Consider the following 25,152-nt stretch of genomic DNA (forward strand, 5'->3'; position numbering starts at 1 on the left):
GAGCGGGCCGGGCCGGGCCGTGCCCCCGGCGGAGAGGGCTCGGCCCCGGGGGGGCGGAGGGGGCCGCGGCGGGAGGGGCGAGGCCGGGCCGCGAGGGGTGGCGGGGCGGAGCGGGACGGGACGGGACGGGACGGGACGGGACGGGACGGGACGGGAGGGCACCGACGGGACGGGACGGGACGCGACGCGCACGCCGCCGCCATGCCCAATGACTCCCCCGCCTTCGGCGAGCCCCCGGAGGCCCCCGGCCCCGCGGACAAGGCGGGCGGCTTCGCCCAAATGGCGGCCGCCCCGGCACCGGGGGTCGCCTCCTCCTCCTCCTCCTCCTCCTCCTCGGCGGCGGCGGCGGCGGCGGGGAAGAAGCTGCCGCGGCTGCCCAAGTGCGCCCGCTGCCGCAACCACGGGTACTCGTCGCCGCTGAAGGGGCACAAGCGGTTCTGCATGTGGCGGGACTGCCAGTGCAAGAAGTGCAGCCTGATCGCCGAGCGGCAGCGGGTCATGGCAGCGCAGGTGAGGCGCGGGGCGGCCGGGGTGGGGGGGCTGGGGGGGGCTCGGCGGAGCCCGACCCCCAGGGCTGGGGGCATGATGCGGGGCGAAGCTGGGCTCCGTCACGTAACGCCTTTAAAAAAATAAATTAATTAAACTTTTTTTTTTTTTTTTTTTTTTTTTTTTTCTTCACATGGAAACACGTGCAGGAGTTAGGCGGCTGGCAGCGGACTTCTGAGCGCGTCTGAATATGTACTGATTTTAAAACACGAACTCACCAAAACTTAAACACGCTTGCACCCTTCAGGCTTTTACATGACGTTACGTTATTTGTTTTGTCCGTCGAACAGCTTGTTTTTAACTAAACGATTATCCATCCATCTAGCAGCTAGTGGCAGTGTTTTCCACTCCCAGTTTCAGATCCGGTATGTCCATTTGACCTTACATTAGGTGGCTTTTGATGAGTTCGTTTCCAAGAAAACATACTTTTCTTTCTTTCCTTAAAATGCTTATACACAGCTGTTTAAAAACTTTATTAATACTTCATGGAGAGGCTCTGTATATGCAGGGCTGCCTACAGCTTATAACCTTAAATCTAAATTGCAAATCATTGCCATGCCGAGGTAAACCAAACTACATCCATTTCTGCACAGAGGTAACTTCATTCATTGGAGATTCCCTCTGAAGTCACAGCTCTGCCTGATAACGTTTAACGAGGCTCTGTTAGTCCCTGTGAGCCTTGTGTTGAAAACTTCATTAATGAGGAGTTCTGGGAGTGATACGGCTAATGTGCTTGAGCCCTGTGAGTGAGATTGCACATCCCGGTTCACGCAAATAAAGCCCTTCAGACGGATTAATTGGAAGGTGCTAGGACTAACTGGTACAATTAAAGGCAGAGATGCCAGACGCGTGGACCCGCTTCGCAGGTAATGTGCTCTCAGAACTTCACAGTCCCACAGAAAATGAGTGTCCCAATGCCAGACTAAAACTCCTAGTAGCCCTCCTTGAAATCCTCCCCCGTTTTTTAAAAATAATTTTATTTAATTATTTCATGCAGTTAGATTAAATTTCCTTTGAATCCATGGGGAGTTTTGGTTCATTTAAGTAATTCCTCCCAGCTAATACTACAGCGGTCCAGAAATAGTGGATTATGCCAAAGTTGCATGTGCTATCTCTGCCAGGTGTGAACCATGGGATAATAAACATGGGTCCCTTTTTGGAGCCCCTCAGGGAAGAGAAAGCAGTTTTTTGTTTTTTTTTTTTTTTTCTTTCTTTCTTTCTTCTTTTTTTTTTTTTTTTCCCCTGTGAAGCTGTCCCCTTCTGTGCAGGTAGTTCTGCCGCCCAGTAGTTCCTTTCACACCGTGAATTCCTCTCTGCAGCTGGCTCTTGCAGAGGGGGCTGTCTCTTCCCTGCCTAGTATTTGAAAGTGGTTTCGAAAGCCTCCCTCACTGAACCTTATCTGTGTAGGAGCTGCACATTGAAAGTCTGTCTTTACCCCTTTTGATATATTTCTGCAGTAAGCCACTTTGTGCTGGTGGAATTTTGCAGGTCAAGGCTGTTGGTTTGTGAAGTCAAACCAAAAAAAAAGGGACTAAGTCCCATAGTGTTTGCACGTCTATACGCTCTGTTTTGAACATATGTTTTTAACAAGCTGTCATTAATTTCTCTGATAGTATTACATACCCATATTAGGAAAATGTGGCTGTTGAACATGGCCAGGAAACAGAGGCACATCCCGGAGAATTACCCAGGAGAATTTCCTGCAGAAGAAGCCCATGATCATGGTCTGCAATCTAGTACAGATTTCCGTGGTTCAGATGCAGATGCAAAGCAGTTGCTATGTGGCAAGTTGCAGGGTGGATAGCTACAAAGCTGTGCTGCCTGGCAATGTCTCAGGACTTGGCATAGGTGGATGGCTGTGCAAAACCGACCTGCCTGTTCAGGTGAGGCAGAAAGGGTGTGCTTTACCCTCTGAATCTTCAGTAGGCATTGCATGTGGCTTGTTTGCACCTGTGTCCAGAGTTTGCATTGCCTGTGGGCTTTGCTAGTGCAGACTAGGCTCTGGAGCTGCATCAGTGTTGGGAAAGGAGCGGGGAGCTGCTGCTGCACCAGACATGGCCAGCTGCATGCAATGTGTGTGACACTTGCTGAAATGCTTGCAGGGTGGTTCCCTGCCTTCTGTGTGCCTCTGCCAGAAAGCTCTCTGTGTGTACTGACTGTACCATGTATTGAAATTCCCTCGATTTCCAACCAAGAGCAAGCAAGGCAGCCCAGCAGGCTTGGACAGAGCAACAGATTGCAAGTATAAACACTCATAAAGAGTTACCTTATTAAGATGAAGAGGCACAGCAAGCCTGAAAGGTGATTTCTTATCCCCAGGAGCTGTTTATCAGCAGAGAGGAATGGGTCTATGCATTTGTCAATATGCTTCACCCAAGAGCAACTGTATTGCATGAATGCAGTCAGCCTTAATGTGACCTCATTGGAAGAAGATGGCACCGGCATTTCATGGGTTTGTTCACATATGCTTGGATGGAAAAGTGGTTGCTTTTAAATAGCTCAACAATCTCTTTTATATCTTCCTATACCCACTGGCTGGATTATGCCATCAACACTTCAGAGAGTACCAAGAAACAAAAACAGCCTTGAGTTTGAGTCTTGCCTGTTGCCATTACAAATTGTGCTCAAGTCAGAGAACATGCCCTACATCTGTCTTCTTGTTCCCAGGTTGCACTGAGAAGGCAGCAAGCTCAGGAAGAGGAACTGGGAATCAGCCACCCAGTACCCCTGCCCAGTGTCCCAGAGCAGTTCATTAAGAAGAATGGTGGTGGGAGCTCTTGTCTCTTGCTGGAAAGCAGCAGCCCTACACACTCCACGAGTACAGCAACAGCAGCAACTAGCACACCATCAGGTAAAGTGCTGGGAGAGATCAGCTCGCTGCTTGGGGCAGGAGCTGGCATTATTTACACCTGCCTGCTGTTTCACCTCATTCCCCTGTCTACAGTCACAGTGGAGTGGAGTCCCCTCTCCAACAACTCTGTTGTGCTGTTGGTATGGTTAGTAAAAGGGAGGAACCCAGCATCAATCTTTCATATTTTATTTTGTTATTTTTACTTGAAAATCAAAATAAATTGGAATAAGACTAGCACTCTGTTGAATTTCCATGTATGTATACCTGCAAGTAGTGATTTACAGGGAGCTTTTCCCCTTTCTCCCCAAATACTTTTCCTTCCTTGCTTCTGCCATGGTCCTGGCAACTACTTGTTGACTGGCTCTTTATCTTCTTCAAAACTGAAGCTAGGTGTGTAGGTAGTGTCATTAGCTCTGACATCAGAGAGTTGCGTCCTGTCTTGATGTGGTGGTACATCAGTTCTGTGTGGCTGGGTGCAGAGCTTATACCTGATAGATAGAGCAGTTAAAATGAAGCTGACATCTTTGACTTCTGTTGTGTAGACAGGAAAAGGAAGAAAGAAAGAGAAAAAAAAAACATGAAAAAGAAATTTAATTATTTTTTTATCATTTGTACTGATGCCAATAACACAGGTAAATACACATCTGGCTTAAAGAAATGCATGTGAAGTGGACAGTGCCTTGCATTAACTAATAAAAGGACAACACATAGGTGTGTCTGTCATGCAACTCTGTCTTGAAAGCCATTAAAAGCCTTGTCAGATGGATTTGTTGCATCCGTTGCAGACAGGCAGTTTCAGGCCAGTTTCAGGAATTTCTCTGTGAAGCTTTTAGAAGAACTCGTTGATAAAACAATAAATAACTTTTTATTTGCTTTTTTGTTTTCATTATTGCAGTCATGTTACTGTCACCTTTGAATCAACGCAGTCACTGCTTTCGTCTTTGGGTTACTGCATGCTTTATCTATAGTGATGGAAAAAACTGACTAAAGATTAAAGTAGTATATTCAGTAATGTATAGAGATGCCGTGTAACTCAGAACAAGAAAATCCTTGCTTGTTCTGAAGGGCCAAAAAATTAAATTGTCTTACTGTCAACAGAATTTGCATAAGCTTTGATCTTAGCGTTTTCTAAATGTCTGTAGTTATTTACTTTATAAGTTCTACTTTAATGTTTTTTATTAAATTGAATTAAATTATGATTCTTTAATGAAAAGTATTAATTAGACAAGCTTTAGACAACCGCATGCTGGTATAAACACTTGAAAACGTGAAAATCGCTAACTTTAAAATCATTTGAGTTCACTTTTCTCTTTTAGTTTAAGTAATTGTAAATGTTTTGCTGTCATTATTTTCTTACTGTAGATATTTGTTAGCAATCCAAATACATTGTTTCTCAACCATTGTACTGAATAACTGTGTGTAGGTCACAACGTTTAAAATACACAGCTTCATCTCCAGAGAGAAGATTTGATTCCAGGCACGAAGCAAGGCAGGGTCAGCTTTGTTTGCCAGAAATGAATGAATGTGGGAGCGAATACGAAGTTGGGTTCATAATTTTGCTTCTAGGCACCCAAGCAGAAATTGAAAACTGTGCTTAGCCTTTAAGCATCTGCAGTCTGTAAAGTTCTGGCCCAACTAATTTTGGTGGGTTCACCTGAATTTTGTGTAACTACTCATGCATATGAGTTTAATGGCACTAGTGGATGTGTGTGCAGGCTCTGAGGCTGCTTGATGACAGAAGCTGCTGTGTGTTCAACTAGAGCAGCTTTATTGGGTGTCAGAATGCAGACTTTAGAACTTGAAAATTGAATTTTTATGGTGAGGAGTACCACTTGAATTGTGGTGTGCATTTTCTTCCTAACAGTCACAGAGATATATAAATATCTGTGTGTATATTCTGGCCTTTGCTTTCTGTAGAATATAAAGGTCTTCTGAAAGTAGATAAGAAGCTGCAAGGTATGATGTGTCATGAAGCTCTTGTTTTAGGTATCAGGCTGCTTCAGGACCAGGTACTTGAAGGGTTCTTTCATTGCTGTTTTACAGTTTTACAGATACCTTGCACTGCAAGCAAAATGAGAAATCCTGCTTGAGCTGAAGTGGGAAGAAGGACATTGTGGGTTATTAGGATTTAGGAGACTGTGGTACAAAGAAAATGGGAAGTGACTCAGTCATAGCAGGTGTCATACTTCGAGCAGGTGTCAAAGTGTCTCAGTTTGGTAGGCCGAGGTGCAGACTTTGTGAGAATTTACAGAATAATTAATGCAGGCAGAGAGAGTCAAACTCCTACTTGCAGCAGAAATCAGTAGCTCCCCGTGAACCCTAGAGAAGCTGAGAGCCACATTCTTGTACAACACACGTTAGACTGTGCAAGAGATCATTTTGACAGTGGTAATTCTCTTCCTTGGGTAAGTTTTTGGCTTCACCAAAGCCGTTTTTCTTTTGAAGTCTCTCACGCAGGGCATTGTTTGCCACTGGAGGAATAATGTGTGAAGGAGTCACACAAATCAGACACAGTGCCAGGGAGAGAGTCTTTCCTCACTGTATCTATTTTATCGGAAAATCAGAAATATTATGGCACCTGCAGAGTCCCGAGACTGTTTTTCAGATCCCTTTGTGACATGCTATTTTTGAAGAAGGAAAGAATGAATTATCATGGTCAAAGTGTAGGGGTTTATCCATTTACCTTCCCAGGCTTGGAAACCGTATTTGCTTTGGTGGGAGCATATGTTCCCTGAGAAAAAAGTGATCTGGGGGGCTGTAGGGTAGTTGGAAGGGAGCGGAGTGTGCTCACAGCGCATTATCTGAACTTCTGCAAACAAATTTTGTAGTTTCTGTGTATTTTCCCTATTAAAAAAAAAAAAAAAAAGAAAAAAAAAAAGCTGTTCCCTAAAAAAAAAAAAAAAAGTGACCATTTTATTATACACAGCAGTGAAAAGTCATAATAATAGGGCATCTAAAGCAATTGTCTTTCCTTCTGTAGAGCAGGTACATTTTGTTGGATTAACTAGCGTGTGAAGCCTCAGGAAAAGGCTGTGGGGAGGTACTTAAAATGTGCCTTTGAGACATTTCAGTGCAGTGTTTTTAAGCCTGGATCCTTCTCAGTTCCATGCCAGCTTGGTATCGTTGCAATTCTAGTATTTAGAAATCACTGAAAAATAATACAAAGCATGGTCGTGAAAGAACTGTGAGTGAGAGCTGTTCACACCAAGGGAAGGAGACACACAGCATTTCGGCCTTCCTCCATTTTGTTTGGTTGCAGACGCTTGGCCTTCTGCAGGCAGGACGGAATGGCTGCAAGATAGGTCATGGAAAGTTCTGGAAAGTGCGACTTCTTCCTGGTTATACTCATGTTGGCCCATGTTATAAGCATCCAAAATAGACAGAATTACTGCGTGCTCTTACACACCGGCTCTTTCTGTGTTCTGCGAGGTCTGTTTGCTGTTGGATTTGCCAGAAGCATTAATAAAGGCATTATTTATGTGCCTTCATAGTATCACTGGCTGGCAAGTTAAACATATCATTGTCAGTCTTTGTGAGTAAGAAGCTTACAGGTGGTATTTCCCTTTGTAACATTTATTATGCATTATGGAAACAAAATAGTGTTCTTCTTACCTTTCTCTAAGTAGGTTCTCCCTTCAATTTGAAACTCTTTGGATGACAGAGTTTTACCTGGTAATAAAAAAGGATTGTAGAGAGGCAGTTGTAACTCCAGGCTGAATGAATGAGGAATGAAGTGCCCCAGATGCCTTTGAAAACGCTGGTTTGCCTTCTTTTCTCTTCCTTTGCTTTTTTGTTACCTTTCCAGTATATTTATGCCTAAATGGCTGTTCTGTTTTGGATTGACATTTTCTGTGTTGTTGCACTTAAAACATTGCTGCCAAGAGCTCACAGACGTTGTGCTGCATAAGTAATGAAGTTAAAAAATGAGCTATTACAATTGGAAGATACGATAGTCTGATTTAAAAACAAAAACAATAAACAGAAATTTTATTTTTGAAAGAAAATCCTTTTATGTCTTAACAGTATAGTGCCACATGCAGTCAGACTTTCAGTTTTGTCCAAAAGTCTCTTCTAGGCAACTGAAGGACAACATTAGGAAGGTGCCGTGAACATTTCATGATGAAGAGTGTTCGAGCAGTGGAACAAGTTTCCCAGAGGGGTTGAAAAGTCTCTTCATCCTTGGAGAGACTCGAAACTCAGGTGCTTGGTGCCTGAGCAGCACAATCTAGCTGTGAAGGTGCCTCTACTTTGAGCAGAGTTTGAGTGAGCTGGCCTCCAGAGGACCTTCCAACCTAAATAATTATATGAATCTACAAAATGTCTACTTTTTCATAGTGGCATTAAGTCTACGTGTTGAAATTTGTCTTGTCAATACTGTTCAGTATTTGTAGGCCTTCAGCTGAAATCCTGACTGTTTTGACCTGAAAACACTTGATGACTAAATCTACATCAGATTGCAACAGAAAATGTTAATTTAGTCAGTGCTAAGACAGTGGCTGCATGACCTCAGAGTTTTTGGTGGATCTGCAGTGGTCAGTGCTCCGTCATCCTGCTCTTGTCATTGCCTCCTTATTACTTTCAAACTATCATTTTCTCCTGCTGTGCCTACTACCAGTACTTCAGCAGTTTCAGTTGCTGTTTGCCTTCTGGTCTTGCCAACTTCCTATCCTTCCCAAGAGCCAAGAAGCCCCATCCTGGTGTTTTTACCTACCTCCTCCTACAGGCAATGAATCTCTGTTCACATAAAAGATTATAGTTGAACGTGATGTGTCTCTGCTAGACTGTTAAGAGCTGGTATATTTTACCCTTGTTCCTCATGGTTGGAATTTGATGATCTTGATAGGTCTTTTCTAGCCTGAGTGATTATGTGATTCTAATGTACACAAAAAAAAAAAAAAGAAAAAAAAAGAAAAAAAAAGAAAAAAAAAGTTAGCATCCTTTACCTGTGAATAACATCTTTCTATCCATAACTGTCTGCTTTTATCCAGTATGTTACACTTAAGACGAGAGAAGAAGAATCATGTTTGCATGGGACTCCTGTAAGAATTTATGAACTTAGCTGTTTAGCATTGGCGTTATTTCTGCAGCACAAGTTGGACTTCTTGTTGGGAAGCAGCTGCTGGAGATCGTCTTCTGCCTGTAAAGTGGTTTTCCTACTGGCATGACTGGACCAAGTAAATATTCAGTCAGTGTTTCTCTTTGAACAGTATTTCCACGGTTTAGGATAGAAATAGGTCTGCATCTCTCCACTGCTTTGGTTTAGCTGTACTTGGGAACACTGCAAAAGAGTTTTGAGCATCTCATTATAAAAGGACATAGATAAATCTGAAAGGATAGAGGGAAGGGTGACAGAAATGATGTATGGCTTGTAGAAAAGGAGACTAAGGGTGGATATAACAGTCTATAAATATTTGAGAGGTAATAATATGGAGGAGGGGGAGGGATTATTTACAGTGCTTGAGACAGCATAACAAGGAGCAACGGCTTGAAACTAAAAAAGACAAAATTAAATTAGACAGTAGACACTTTTTCTCCTAACTAGAAGTGCAATTAGCAACAGAGTGACCTGCATAAGGACAAGGGGGTAAGTGAAGCATAATCACAAGAGGTGTTTAAGAGTGTGTTAGCCTGCGTTCTCAAGTGATTAATACGGAGGTAAACTCTGATCAATGCGCAGGTTAAACTAGATGATGGAAATCTCCTGCAGCTTTGTCATCTCCTGTGTGATTCATTGCCTATGGCCATTGTTTGACTGTGTTAAATAAATCATAATGTTACAGGGTTCTGCATCCCTGATTAGATGTTTCCAGTTAATTCTTCAGTCCTGGAACCTGCAGCTTGCTAAGCTTGCAGTTTCCCTTTTCAAGCAATATTCTTTCATTGTCTTTACAGCTTCTTGTGTATGTGCCTGTCTTTTTCTGAGCTAATGTCTGAAGTGCCACACATGCTTATTAAACGAGGCACAGACTGGTGAAGTACTGAGTTTCTGCTGTATTTGGGAAAGAAGTGAAACTAGTGGTGATTTTCAGAGTTGAGTCTGCAAAAGAAGAGGTTTTATTTTTCCTTTCGGGCTTTTTTGATCGTGTTTGAATTGCTGTGGAATTGTAAAGATAAAGAGCAGCATGAAAAGATTCTGAGAACCTCGGAAAAAATAGTTTTGTTGTTGTTTTTTTTTGTGCTGGCGGGTGTCATGAGGCTTGTCCACGGCTGTCTCCACCAGAGGCAGCGTCTGGGGAGAGCTTCCTGCAGTGTGGGGGGAGCAGGGCAGGCTCAGGACCAACTGCGAGCTACCTGCTTGCTTTGGGAGGGAAGGATTGCTTGGCACCAAAGCTCCTGTAACAGCAGAGGTGAAAACATGCAGGCAGCTCAGAACACACTTCTATCCCCCTTTCTTTTTCCAGAAAAGTTTTGTTTGTTTGTTTTTTACCCAAAGAATCATGAGTAGATTTTTTTTTTTGTTAATTTTTCAAAATTTTTCATCATAGGGCTTTCTGAGCATGCAACATTTTTCTCTCTGGCTTTTCTCACACATGGCTCAGGTTTCCAAGTGTACTTCTATGCACTGGAGCTCTGTAGACCCTCAGCTCGTGGCAGCAGCTCCTGCATGCTGAATTGATTTCGGTAGCAACTGTGCAAATTGGCCGAGGACCCTTGGTGCTGTGGGTTTCTCATCCTGATGAAGGCCAGAGGTTGGTTGGAATCCCTTATTGTTCTTTGTGCCTTGGAGGTTCTCCCTCCATCATGCTGGTATTTGAATATGTGCATTCACATTTAGAGAGTTATCTGTGCCGGCTTGTGCTTTCCATTTGTCATTATGCACACCAAGATAAGGATTGAAGCAGGAGCAGTAGATGTACTGAGAATTTTCTATCTGTGGGCACATTATTATGCTATCTGCAGCTAACCTCTTGTTCCTTTCTGTGTCCTTGAAACAGTTATTATGGTTTATCTGAATGTGTGGGGCTTTCTTTCTGTTTTGAGAAAAGATATAAGTGGGGAGTGAAGGCATACTGCACGCTTCCTTAACTGAGCATTGGCGTGATTCCTCTCTTTTTTTTTTTTTTACATGCTTTCTTGTACCTTGAAGACTGCTTTCTTTTGCTTTATTTATAAACTTGCTTCCATATTAATGTTTCTGGTTCATGTCCCATTTTTAGTAGATTTGTCATTTAACGACTTGGGGACAAAAAGGCAGTTTTGAAGATTGCTTTTGTAGAAATACTTTTTCAAATGCTTCTTGTAGTTACATTTTTTTTCCCTGAACTTTCGTAAACTTTCTCCTACATTTTAGTACCTGCTGGTTTTAGACAGAGTTATGAATAATTCAGTGGGTTAAGTACAAATGTTACTACTTCAGTTCTCTGCTCTGTTTTCTTGAAGAGCTTGTTAAAAGTTATTTGAGCACAGAGCTTCTTTTCCTTTGCAATGACATTGGATGCCTATTTATTTTATTTATTTTTTTAATATCCTTTATTTTTTTATCCTTTATTTATTATTTTATCCATTTTTAATATCCTTTCTCTAGGATACAATACAATACCACTTGTACTGCTCACAGCTTAGGCCACCATTTGCTGACAGGAATGCCTATAGTTATGGCTGATGTACCATGCTATACTGTACTGCACTGGTACTGATGTTTCATAACCTTCACTGGTAGAAGCCATGTTAGTTCCAGTCGCTGTGTGTTTTGTTTTGTCGTCTGTGCATGAACAAAAGTCTTTAGTGGTGAATTTGCATTTGCATGGAAGCAGGTTTTGTGAGCATAAATGGTATTGAATCTATGGAGTGATCATCTACAAGAGTGATGTGTGCAGATGTGATTTTTGCTCACTGTGCTAGGCCTGATGGGTGTCTGTCATGATTCTTTGCCACTCCTGGAGATTAGCTTTTCTACTACACCGCAGAATACAGAGTGAAAAAAAAAAAAAACAACAACACTTTTTTTTTTTCTAGTTGGTCTTTTTTAGAAACCTTTTGGGTTTCTGTCATCGTATGGCTTATAATCAAGCACAGACTCTAGCTAACTCCAACCATCATCCTACTCCCTTTATTATTTTTAGTGTAAGCCGTAATGATTTTATCCCAGTCGTATTTCCTCCAAGGTCTCCTATCTCAGATGCTTGTAAAACCTTCCCTCCCTTCTAGCGTTCTCTTTGATCTCCTGTTAATGACTTAAATCCTTTTACATTTAATCCACACTGAGTTTCTTTCTCCTCTCAATTTGCTTCTTTGGACCTGCAGGTGTCTGGGCTGTTTTTTTAATGACTGTCTAGAATTCTGATTTCTTCCCTAATTTTCTTTCTCTTTTAATTCCCTTCTTCTGTTTTCTGAAGTCATGTCTAAATTTTGCTCCTGTTGTGGACTAAAGTAATGTCTTGCATGTCTGATATGCAGTGAGTTAAATGCTTGTATCTCAAGAGGAGCAATAGCACACATACGTGCACGCATAGAAGTCATACTACCAGTGGTTATTCTGAATATTGAGCATGGTGCTTGCTTTTCATGCTGATGATTTTCTGAAGCACTAATTTTGTTGGTCCTGATTTCATTAGCTGTCATTCATGCTAATATTTCTAGATTTATAAATTGTCCTGCTGTCTCAGTTTAACAAGAACAAACATATGCTGTTTTTAGATGTTTCAGTAGCATTGAAAAGGGTTCTTTCATCTTCACAGATTCAGAACAAGATTCAAAGATTTTGAATGCTTATTTTTTATTTTCTTTTCTTTTTTTTTCTTTTTTTTTTTTTTTTTTTTACAAACAAAGATTTGAGTACAGTCACTATAGCTGTCTTAAAAAAAAAAACAAACAAAAATGCAAATTAGGAAAGATCAAGCATTGTTCCCCAGCTCTCCTAAAAAGATAGCTGCTCTGCTCTAGTCAGTGGCAGAAGATTTTGGAAGTGTAATTTGCTGCTACAGACGTCTTACTGAGGGCCTGAAGCCTGCATTAAGTGTGGAAATAAAAATTATTTTCTGTAGGTTTTATTTCTTCAGTCATATTAGGAGGATTTTTAAGTTGTGTGCTAAACGCTTGCAGCAGATCATTTTTATTAAGTGTACACTAAACGTGAACAAAATGTGCCTTCCCCAGTTCTGCTGAAATTGGTGGTATTTCAGCTCCTCTTAGCTGAAGTTAGATTGGGTTTTTGTGTGTCACCAGGAAATTTGCTATGCCAAGCTGCAATCTTCTAGCTGGGATTCCCTTCCACCCTCCCCAAATCATGTTTTCCTTTGAAAAAAATGTTGCGTATGTGGATTCTAAAACACACTAAGAATGTTAAAATTGGGAGGTTTAAAAGTTATGTTAGGAACACACACTGAATTAAAGGTGATCGGAGCCATTATGGGACAGTAATTCTATGTGTGGAAGAGAGGAGGACATGTTTAATAATTTATGGTGATCTTTGCTGTGGAGAGATGGTGACACTCTGCTTTCATTCCCAGCAGTAAGTGAAGTCAGCAGGATTGGGTAACCTGCATGCAATGTTTTCTTAAAAGGAAGAAAACTTGATGAGGATGTCTCTGATCTATTAATACAGATTTCCAATGGACTTTTAGCACAGGGGAAATTCCTAAGGCCTAGAAGTTAGCTGATCTCATACCAGTTTTAAGAAGAGTGTGGTAGGATAAGTGGCTACAAATCCATTAAACTGACATTAGTTTTCGCAAAAACAATGGGATGGACCACAGTGGACTAAAATTTGTGGGAGAGGCGGAAACTCAGACATTAAAGGTTGCTTATTGAACGTGAATTAACAAAACTTCGTGTGCTAAAAAGTCCATCAAGTTAGTAACCTTCTATCATTACAGAATTGCTTGACAAAGTGAAATACCAATGCAGTCGAATTCTGTAAAGCATTTGATTTTGTATCCCCTGATACCTTGATTAAGAAACTGAATTGACAGAAGATAAATTGGGGGGTGGGGAAGCAAGGAGGGCTGGTAAGCAGCATGGAAGACAGAGCACCAGTGCAGGAGAGTGGAACATCAGTGGCTCCTGGTGGGAAATGATGGGCGAGGACAGATGTGTGATGGAAAGGAGGGTTAGCTTCTTCTGTGCCTGAAGCTGGTGAGGTGGCTGTGGGACTGGTGGGACTCCTTGCTGGTCATTAAATAGGCAGCCTATGCCAGGCCCAGGAGCTAATTACAATTGGAGTCTAGGAGAGGGGACAAGTGAGATACCTTGTTTGTGTGGCCTCTAGTTTCTTCTTATAACTATTAATGGATATAGCAATGGTCTGAACTTGCACACCTATGCTTGAGCTTGGCAGGGCTCAGGGAGGAGTCACAGGCATGATTAAAAGACCAGAAAACATTCCCTGGAGTGAGAGACAGTAGTTTACTTTGCCCTTTAGTGACCCTCTTGTTTAAGGTTTAATTAATCCCCACTGTGATTGTTCTGAACACTTTATGCCTTTGATTAAACTTGACCAGCTCAACTTAGGGTTTTCTCTGTCTTTTCACTAGATGTTTTTTGACTTTCTCAACAAAAGCAGTATGCAGATGCAGCATCTTGTGAAAAGATGGCATGTCAGAGTGCAAGCAAGACGACAACATATAACCTTAGTTCTGAAAGCTCCCAGATTTTTTTGAAGTGTGCTGTAATTTTTATCCTGTAGTGCTTCTCCCTGGCTAATGCCATTCATGGTGAGAGGCACCATCCCATTTAGGACTGGTGTAGACCTGTAGAGGTAGAACTGGAAAAGCTGACCCTTAGGCAGCGTTTGCTCGAGTCGTGATTCCCAGAGTTACTCTTAGGAGGGGTAAAAAAGTGATATCCATTCCTGCAGTGTGCAGATGAGTATTCTTTTGGCAGTCGAGCAAACCTTGAGAAACAGGAGCGTTCAGCCGCTGACGTCTTCACGGATAAAGCCTAGGCCTGCAGACAGTGCTCCCATTATGCCCATGCCTCTGATAAGGCGTACCAAACCTGCAGCCGGGTACCAGACCTGCACCGAGGCGGACAGCCACTGCTTGTTTTGTCCGGGGGTGGTGGGAGGCAGGGGCTGGCAGGGGAGAAGTGTTGTGATAAGGAGGGAGAGGAGGGACCGGGAAAGCTCTGTCCCTCTGCGTGGATCTCCAAGGGGAGGGACAGGAGCATGGGAAGGGCTCAGAGTTGTTGCATCACATTTTTTAAATTAAATTTATTTATTTATTAATGTGCATTTCAGTGTTAAGAACAGCATTTTTTCTGTTGGGCAGCTGTGTTTCCCAGCTATGGTCAGAGAGGCACCGAAAGACTGGTGTGGCAATAAGCTGCTCCAGCTGTGATTTACTCTCTTGAGCCTGGAGACACAGCTGCTTTTAGCCCACACGTCTGATATGGATGATAACAGACTTTTTGACCTCTCCCTCTGGTAGATGTAGCTCAGAGCACAGCTGGGCATCCAGGTCTGTTTGGGTAGGTCACTCAGCAAAAAGGAAAAAATGGTCCCACTCTTCTTGTCCTTCTATCGACCTTGAACACTGCATGTCTTCCTTGTGCCACTCTTACAGTTTGCACCCTCCTGGTGCTTGAGCACTGTCTCAGAGCGGTCAGGCAAAGGTCTGGAAACTGCAGAGAAACACAAAGAAGAGTTTAGTCCTTAGAGCAGAGGCTCAGCTAGCTGTCTCTTAGGGTCTGAGTTCAGGGATGTTTTTGGAAGTTCCTGGTGCCTGCTTTTTCACTATACTTTTAGGGAGAAGCCTTGATAGGAAGGGCATAATTCTGCATGCCTTGTACTAAAATAATTTACATTGTGCAGTTTTAGGCCAAAGTACAGATGTGACCCTTAAGGTTTACTTTTCTTTATTGTGAAGGCAGAAAAGTATTTCAGATTATTTTGTATTTAGGAAGTTTCTTTTATCATACAATTCAAAAGCCTCCAAATTATTTCTATTAAAACTCACTAAATGATAATTTCTTGAATATCCCTTTCAGATAGGGAAGTGGGTTGAGAATCTGACACATTCAATTGCCAGAGAGAGGATGAGGGACAGAGGGAGCTGGCTTGCCTGAGCTGTGTTTGTCTGTGAGGGTTGGACATCGTCCTTACAAAGAAGAGTGACAGTGCCTTGATTCACAGGGACTGTCATCAGAGGCATACTGTGATGCAAGGCTGCATCTGGTCCCTAGCTGGGAGCTCTGAGACCAGTGGAGATGAAGTCCTGGTCCTTAATGAATGTATGCCAGTATCCACAAAGAACAATGCTTTTAGATCTGGTCTTGCACCAGATTTGTCTCTAATGCTCAGGGCCCTGTACTGCATTGACAGAAACTGTGAATTAGGAAGAGGGGTTGTTTAAATCCCGTTCCACTTGCTGCACTGGCAGTAAATGGGCTTATGTGTGAAGGAATGGGGATCAGCAGAAGCCTCCGCAGTAGCATCAGTCTTTGGGGAGAGGTATAAGAAACAAAAGGTGGCACTGAAGAGCAGCACAACTGGTGCCTTCCCTGGAGCCTGATATTCAGGCTTAGCCATTTGTTGCTGTTGTGCTCCTCAAATTCAACCAGGGAGACTCCAGCCTCTTCCTATTCTGTTCATTCTCTTTCTTCCTAAAGAGGTTCCCCTTCCTCCCCCTCTTCTTCTTGTAGCTACAGCGGGGAGTGGGGAATAGGGAAGGTGTTAGTGTGTAATGTCTTGTATGGTATCATTATACAAGGTACATACAATAAATCACACATTACATGCTTAGACAATTTACTGCTGGCTTTTGTATGTGCTGTGACAAGTGCTCAAAAGGTCAAAAAAGCTTCCTTAACAAATTTGATAAGATAATGCAGTGAGCTGTAACAGCATAAAGTCCTGGGGGCCATAGACCAGAATAGAAGAAATAATTATGCATGGTAATGGGTAATTACAGATAATGGCCTTTTTTGGGGGTGGCAGAAAATACACAGCCCCACAGCCTTGCCTGGAATGAACATTGTCTAGCACATTAACTTTATAGCAAGCTAAAAGTTCAACACTGGAACCAGAGATAATCCGCAACTTCTAATGGAAAGAGAAGAGAAATACTCCTCTGAAAGGCAGACCGAGTGTGTGGGTTTTGTTCCTGGGGAGGCAGAGCGTCTCCGGAGAAAGTATGTAACGATGCCAGCTTTCTTTGACATCTGAAACAGCTCTGTCATGATTGTCTGGTGGGAGAAACATATTGTTCCAGCGCTTCTGATTATTATGTTGGGGAGTGATTTCACACCAGCCTCATTCAAGGCTACTGTCCGACCTCAAAGCCAGCTATGAATTGAACTAAGGCATTGCAACACTTAATATTGCCAAGCTAGTTAATAGGACTGTAAGGATGCTTTTATGCACTACACAAGGGAAAATTATCAGATGCAAATACAAGACTCTTTTGAGGTCTGAAGGCAAGTGTTTTCTGGCTGAATAATTAATTTTTAATGTTTCAACACCATAGCTGGCTTCTGTAGCAGAGGCTGTCTTGCAGATAGATGCAAACGCTGCCATGGTGAGAACAATTGTTTTGAACTGAAAACTACAGCAAATGTAAAGTACCAAAAGCTGCAACTCTGCTCACTGGAAACACTCCCTGCCTTCCTTCTTCTTGAGTATGTGTTACTTGAGTAGTCAATTTTATTTTTCATTTTTAGCAGCATGTCTATGTAAGTGTAGAGGCTTTGCAGGGGGATAAATAAGAACTATTACCATACATGTATGAACGTACATACCTATGAACATCATAGATGTATGAAAAGAACAATGACCATGCATGTATAAAACAACTCTTGTCAATAAATGCAGGCAGTGAAATTCTTTTGATTACCATACCGTGTATACACAAACCTTTTTCTGAATCAGATGTAGACTTACCAACCATTACGGCCACATCAGTGAATTGAACTGGGCTACAGCATGCTCTCAGACATTGAAACTGGGCTGTATGTGGTCTCCTTATTTTTAAAACGATTCCTGGCATGAGTCTGCCCCAAGCTGATTAATTCTATTCCCTGGATTCTGGAGTGTGGTCCAGTAACCATTCCCAATAGGCAACATGATGCTGCCACCCTGTTTTAGAGGCAATGAAAGTTAACTAGTATGGACTTGCTTTACATTTGACCTCAGCATCAGTGACTTGCCCAAATATGTTTAAATTACTTACATCAGTGTATAACAAGATGTATAACTAGCCCTTAACAGTACTGGTAGGAGTAGAAAATACTCCATGCTTATGTTCAGGATGAGTGAATGGAACAGACAACTTCAGTGTTTGCATTTCTTGGTTTGCATGTTTAAAAACACGTTCGCATCTTTGAGATAGAGATGATAGGAATTCCTGTAAGCTCCTTGTCATCTCTTCTCTCTCCTCCTAAAAAGTAAAAAGGGAAAGAATTATCTATATACAGGCTTCTGTGCTCATTTTGCCATGCATATCTGCAATTCGTGTAAATTGCCATAGCTTTTTTGAAGTAAATGGTCTGAGACTGACTTACATTAGCTGAGGACTGGACCACTGTTTTTCACCTTGCTCTGCTAAGTCAAGGCAGGAGCCTCTCACAGGTTATTGAATATATAAGACCCTTATGTGTAACTGACCCCAAGAACTCACCTTCCTTAAAAGAAAATCCCAGCCGTCCTGAAATGAATTACTGGTTAACTACTATTAATATGCCATAGAGCTGGAGAGTCGCCTACAACACTACAAGATCAATAACAATATTTATCATGCATCCTATCGATCTTCTATGAAAGAGTGGGTCGTATTTCACACTGTGTACATAGTGCAAAAAAAGTAGCATCAGTTCTCCACAGGAATTAGTAGAAAAGAGCTTGGAAAGGCACAACGGCATGAAGCGATATTGTTGTCTCATTGCCAGAGGACTGCTCACAGAAGGAAGGCCTTGGACAGCCCTGCGTTGTAGGCTCAATGTCCCAAAAACTAAGTGAGGATTTTAACAATCCCGCATTTGTTTTACTCTTCCATTTCTGCTCCTTCAGAAAATTGTGCCTCAGAAGTTCGGGGCAAGGTTATACGTGCTGTTGTTACCCCAGAGCCCTTCCCAGCTGTTTAGTGGAGCTGGTAAAGGCAGTCAAGAGCTGTGTTGTTTTAAAAGGGCAGATGGAGGGGCAAGAGTGGGAGTCTGGCGGCACAGCAGCAGTTGCCTTGTTGAGAGCTTAATTCCTGTTCAAAATTGCTCCCCTTAGAGCAATGAACCTCGGGGCTGCCCCTCATGTGCAGGTGTTGTAATGCGGCAGGCTCTGAAGCAGGGGAGGACCCTCTCCTTGCCTGCAGAGCTATTCAGCTGTGTTGAATTACATTTGGAGAAAAAAAAAAGAAAAAAAAACACAACTGAAAGCTGCCTTCTTGACCTTGGTATCCTCTCCTTGCAGGCAGAAAATACAGCCAAAGACTAACAGCCCCCCTGTAGTAGGATACCTTGCTCCGTGAGCAGTCGGAGGTGAGGCCTGTGGGAAGGCTCACCATATTGCCAGGAATTACCATACCAAAGACCCTCTGAAGGAACCCCATGCCACAGAACTGCAGTTGCAGCCATTGCTTAAAGTTGATCTGCCCTATTCTGCAACTGTAGTGGTGTTTAAGGATGGTGTAGCCCAGAAATAGTGTGCTTGCCCATCAGCTGGCTTGCAGACTTTGGCTGGGTATAAGCAGCACAAATACAGCAAAAAAAACTGCTGGATTACAGTTAAGATGAAATCTTCTAGGGGCAGGTCTCTGAGTGCCTTGCTTTACTCCAAGGACAATTTGGCAGTGCTCTTTGGCTATTAATTCTGCTCCTGTCGGCAGGTAGCACTTCTCTGACAGTACCCCATGAAGATACTGGCTGGTCTGACTGGCTTTTCTTTCTGAGCCTGCATTGCTCAGAAAAAAAAAAAAAAAAAAAAAAGTCAAGGCTTGCAGGGGAGTTACTATTCATTAGTAGTAAAGCTTTTTTCCCCTCCACGTATTTTGCAGTTGCATGTGTTCTGCACATGTAGTGTATGTAAAATGTATGCACTAGTAGTAGATGACAAGATGCAGCCAGACTGAGTGTATAAGAGCGCAGGGCTGGATTGCAGCATGGCTCTTGGCCCTGTGCATGCCAGAGTCATTGAAGAACTGTGAATTTTGGCAACCTGGTTCAAGACTGGGGGCTACTGTAGAGTAACCTCTCAGGTGCTTTGACCTGTCTGGCCTCTACCTGTCTGGCATAAATACAGTGCCTTGTATAAAATAACTGCTTTCTCCCAGGTGAAGCACAGAAAAATGCTACAGTTGCAAAAAAAAAAAAAAGGCAGAGACATGTCACAAAGCATGATGTCAAAGCTAAACTCACTCCTGAGTACAGGAAGAAAATGTGAGTTGCGGCATATGTTTGTTTTCTCCTACTTTTTGACAGATATTGCCAGGCTGCACGCTCCTCTATTCTGTGTGTAAATATGAGAGATACTCTAAAACAGCCACCTGGCTGGGTTCTTGCTCACTTAGAGCTGAGTGGCAGAAAAAGCAGATGCAGGAGGCTCTGTTTGCTAATAAACAAGTAGCTCATTGATGTCAGCAAAATGTCAGCAGCAGCAGAATAGGGACAGGGGCATGGTATAATTTAGTGACATGAAATAATGCTATTCATGATTGCAGCTGAAGAAGTGAAACAAAACTGTATTGTCAGTGGCAATAATTGATAAAACTGATTGTTGGATCTAGTGTGCAGCTTAATACATAGTACTATGGAAAGTATTACCCTGGCTGTGAGAGGCTGGCAGAAATGCCACCATACTCTTCTTACAGATAAGTAACTAAGGAGATACAGAGAAAGGAACAAAATGAAGAAGGCAGCACCTGCCTGACATCTCTGTTAGGGATGTTATTTTATAGGTACCTGTTGTCTGTGCTGCTTCATCTCCATACTGATAGACCTTGAGAACCCATCAGCATGCTTTAAGCCACAAAGCAGCAGCTTCTTGCAGAAGGGATCATTATGCTGCAGAAACCATAAAGAGTAGTGCAGTGCAGGATTACAGGGATGTGAGGTAGGACCCGAGCTACATGGGCTTTACAGTCATTCCCTTGTTTAATATGTAAACAATGTGGCCAGCAGGGCTAGGGAGGTGATTGTCCCTCTGTATTCGGCTCTGGTGAGGCCGCACCTCGAGTACTGTGTTCAGCTTTGGGCCCCTCACTAGCAGAAGGACATCGAGGTGCTCGAGCGAGTCCAGAGAAGGGCAAGGAAGCTGGTGAGGGGTCTGAAGAACAAGTCTTACAAGGAGCAGCTGAGGGAGCTGGGCTTGTTCATCCTGGAGAAGAGGAGGCTCAGGAGTGACCTTATCACACTCTACAGGTACCTTAAAGGAGGCTGTAGCGAGGTGGAGGTTGGTCTGTTCTCCCACGTGCCTGGTGACAGGACAAGGGGGAATGGGCTTAAGTTGTGCCACGGGAGGTTTAGGTTGGATGTTAGGAAGAACTTCTTTACCTAAAGGGTTGTTAGACATTGGAATGGGCTGCCCAGGGAAGTGGTGGAGTCACCATCCCTGGAGGTCTTTAAAAGACGTTTAGATGTAGAGCTCAGTGATGTGGTTTAGTGGAGGACTTCTTAGTGTTAGGTTAGAGATTGGACTAGGTGATCTTGGAGGTCTCTTCCAGCCTAGATGATTCTGGGTGATTCTGTAAAAGTAGATTCAGGATGTGGTTAGACACGGTGAAGAAGGTTGTAGCAGCTGTTTGCTGTATCTGGCTTGGCTAGGTAACTGATGGAGTGTGTCAGAGCTTGGCTGCAAAACAGTACCAAGGAGCACCTTTCTTTTTCATCTTTGGAAATATCACAGGGCACCAGTTGATACTGGAGTAAAGAAAATGGGACTTCAGACGTCCTCTGAGAAGCTCCCCTGCCTTAGGGAGAGGTGGTTGAGGTAGACCTCTGCTGAGGAAGGCTGTGGGTATGCAACTGGGTGGCTTTCAGTCCACAGGCTCTCAAGAGTGCAGGCGACAAGTCATGAATAATCCCCTCCTCCTCCTCTTTTGCCAGGGGTGTAAGAGCTTGTTCTGCTCTGTGATTCTGTAGGTAAACAATAGCTAAATTTGGGTACAGACAAGAACTGAGGGCCTTCCTGCTCAGCATGAGCATGTGGGCTGCTGGGGCACCTTGGCTGATTGCACTGTGTTCCCTACTGAAGTTTCTCTTGGCATTGTGGCTGTTTGCCTGTTCCAGAGGCATGCCTAGAAAGAATCCTCTTGCCCATAAGATGCCAAGCAGAAAGGGCGGTGAAGAAAGCATTGTCATTCTGTAGTTAGAGCCTTTCTATTTCCAAGGGATTAAGAAGTATGGCACACAGTTATAATTTAAAAATAATAGAAGATTGCGTCCTTAGCTAATATAAATCATCATCAGACAAGCTTATGTTGCTTAAGAACTCAGCACACTGTCTTAACCTTCGGTGAGTTTTGTCTCTTCTTTTGCAGTCTGTAGCAAGTATAGGTATTCTCAAGCTTTGAGTAAAAACATGAGACCTCCTGATCTTCCCCCAAACATGCAGCAGTTTTTCAGCTCCCACCTCTTACTATTCATTACCATCTGTCTGGCCTTCAGGAGAAGCACTAGCTTACCAGAAGGTGAAAGGTAATGCTCTTTATGGAGCTTCCTGTTTCATAATTGCTTGTGTTTTTCTTTTCCAGAGGGACGGATGCTCATTCAGGACATCTCTTCCATCCCCAGCAGAGGGCACTTGGAGAGCACGTCTGATTTGGTCGTGGACTCCACCTACTACACCAGTTTTTACCAGCCATCCCTGTATCCTTACTATAACAACCTGTACAACTACTCCCAGTACCAAATGGCAGTGGCTGGTGAGCCTTCCTCAAGTGAGACAGGGGGTGCAATTGTAGGGCCGGCCATGAAAAACAGCCTTCGAAGCCTCCCAGCAACATACATGCCAAGCCAGTCAGGAAAACAATGGCAGGTATGATGTTACACAGGTATTAAGTGGCAGAGTGAGATGGAGGATGAGCTGTTTCTTAGGCCTGATAATGACTTCATGTGTATGGTTTAATGACGGTGCAAAACCAGAACTAGAGTACAGGATAGTATTAGAAAACAGCCAGAATGAGTGGTTTTGATGTAGTACAATGAAAACAATGGTGTAGGTATAAGTAGGCCACCACAGACATGGGTGAAGGGCACCCACTTGACGTTATGTTCTGATTTACGTCGTAGTAGATTATGAGCTGTTCTCCAGAATCACGCAGCATAACATCCCAGGAGCTTCAAGCATCATTTCTGAGAGGCTTTGCTCTCCAGGAACCTGTTTGTTTTAATATATTTCAGCTTTCACATCCAAAGCAGTGAAGTGACCCATCCCATGAGGCCCAAGGGATCATGTTATTCTGCAGGGGTTGATGGCAGTCATTTGTACATGGTGTAGGGTGTTACTAAGGGTGTGTTCTGGTAATGTCCTCTTCTGGACTTGGGATTTCAGCTTGGGTAATTAAAGTCAAAGGCTGTGTCTAACAGGTTAGCAGCAGAGCTTTTTATTCCCCTTCTTGGTGTTGTGTCAGTTAAGGGATAAGTCCAAGTGAGGCATCTTACTCTAGGACTAGGATAACCATGCCCTCCAACTCACTACCAGTAGAAGACTGGAGGAAAGAGGAGACCTATCAAAGCAGGGGATTGCTGACAAAATAGGGGAAGTCTTTCCAGTGACCCTGAGTGCCGTGTTTGTCCTTGGGCTGCAGTTGTGCCTTTTCTGTCTGAAATAAAACTTGGAAGTTGCATCCTTTGAGCCTGCATATGTCTGTGTCTCTTGTCTGAGGGCACATGAAGGCAGACCTTTCCTGTAGGGCATCAGAAGAGGGCAAGGTTCCATCTCCAAAGGCTCTGCTGTGAAACCACACAACAAAGAAAGATGAAACGTCCACCAAAGCCTCCTTTCTGAAGGGAATAGTTGGTGTTTCCCTTTGCTGACAGAATTTCTCTGGTGATTCTGGCACAGGGAACAACTTTCAAAAAGCATTTCAGCTTCTGATACTGAGAAGCTGGAGCTGAGACCATGGCCATTGCAATTAGTCTGCCAGTCCACATCACCTTAAGTGAGGCTTTACCAGCATTAGACACCTTTTTTCATGAAAAGGTCCTTCTGAAAAGGAGGGGTCTCGTGGGGCAACAGCTGCTGGGGCCATGCATGAACCATAGAATAACAGAATGGCTCAGGTTGGAAGGGACCTTAAATATCACCTAACTCCAACCCCTCTGCCATAGACAGGGTTGCCACCCACTAGATCAGGTTGGCCAAGGCCCCACCCAGCCTGGCCTTGAACACCTCCAAGGGTGGGGCATCCACAGCTTCTCTGGGCAGCCTGTGCCAGTGCCTCACCACCTCTTCATTCTGAGTGAAGAATTTCCTCCTTATATCTAGTCTAAATCTATACTCTTTTAGTTTAAGACCATTCCCCTTTGTTCTATCAGTATCTCCCCAAACAAAGAGTCATTCTCCATCTTTTTTATAAGACCTCTTTGAGTATTGAAAGGTCACAGTGAGGTTCTCCCTGGAGCCTTCTCTTCTCCAGGTTCAATATCTCCAGCTCTCTCAGCCTTTCTTCATAGGAGAGGTGCTCCAGCCCTCTGATTATCTTTGTAGCCCTTCTTTGGATGCATTCTAACAGGTTTCATTCTAACATGTTTCTAACATGTTTCTTGTGCTGAGGGCCCCAGCCCTAGACCCAGCACTCCAGGTGGGTGGGACCTCACCAGGGCAGAGCAGAGGGGCACAATCCCCTCCCTCCACCTGCTGGCCACTCCTCTGTTGGTGCAGCCCAGCACACAGTTGGCCTTCTGGGCTGCAAGCACACACTGCTGGCTCATGTCAAGCCTTTTGTCCACCAGAACCCCCCAAAGTCCTTCCCTTCAGGGCTGCTGTCAATGAGTTCTTCTCCCAGTTTGTACTCTGGTCTGGGATTGCCCTGATCCAGGTGCAGCACCTTGCACTTGGACTTGTTGAACCTTATTAGGTTCACATGGGCCCACTTCTCCAGCCTGTTCAGGTCCCTTTGAATAGTATCTCTTCCTTCTTTGGTATCCACTGCACCACTCAGCTTGGTGTCATCTGCAAACTTGCTGAGGGTGCACTCAATCCCATTGTCTGTGTCACTGATGAAGATACCGAAAAGCACCGGTCCCAAGACAAACCCCTGAGGAACTACGCTTGTCAGCAGTCTTCACCTAGACATAGAGCCATTGACCACTACTCTCTAGGTGTGGCCATCAAACCAATTCCTTATTCCCCAGTTGGTCCACCCTTCAAATCTATATCTTTCCAGTAGAGATTAGGATGTTGTGTGGGACGGTGTCAAAGGCCTTACAAGTCCAAGTAGATGACATGAGTCCTGCCTTGTTGACTGATGCAGTCATTACATCATAGAAGGCCACCAGATTGTGCCACCAGGCACAATGTACCCTTGGTGAAGCCATGCTGGCTGTCCTGGATCACCTCCTTGCCTGCATGAGCCTTGACATTGCCTCTGGGAGGATCTGTGCCATGATCTTCCCAGGCACAGGGATGAGGCTCATAGATTTGTAGTTCCCTGGGTCTTCCTTTCTAACCTTTTTAAAAATGGGAGTGATGTTTCCCTTTTTCTAGTCATTGGGACTTCACCTGACTGCCATGATTTTTCAAACATGATGGAGAGGGGCTTGGCAACTGCATCAGCCAGTTCCCTCAGGACCCTGCTGATGCATGGCATCAGGCTTTGTAGACTTGTAGTTAAGTTGTGTCAGGAGGTCCCGAACTTGCTCCTCACTTAGACTGGGAGGGACTCTGCACCCCT

The 25,152-nt window shown here is 43.6% G+C and overlaps 1 protein-coding gene across 1 annotated transcript in view; it reads left to right on the top strand.

Annotated features, from left to right (window-relative positions):
- Positions 1 to 201: 201 nt before the first annotated feature.
- The window catches only part of DMRT1 (doublesex and mab-3 related transcription factor 1), a gene marked incomplete at both ends in the record, with an annotated part of 60,245 nt that continues 35,294 nt past the window's right edge, over positions 202 to 25,152 (top strand). Inside the window, 3 exons of the mRNA XM_084305148.1 lie at positions 202 to 510; positions 3,214 to 3,397; positions 22,009 to 22,292. Coding sequence (XP_084161274.1) covers positions 202 to 510; positions 3,214 to 3,397; positions 22,009 to 22,292 — 777 coding nt within the window. The remainder of the gene's footprint in view (positions 511 to 3,213; positions 3,398 to 22,008; positions 22,293 to 25,152) is intronic.

Source organism: Netta rufina (genome assembly GCF_964035555.1).
Source record: "Netta rufina genome assembly, chromosome: Z".
Taxonomy (NCBI): Eukaryota; Metazoa; Chordata; class Aves; order Anseriformes; family Anatidae; genus Netta; species Netta rufina.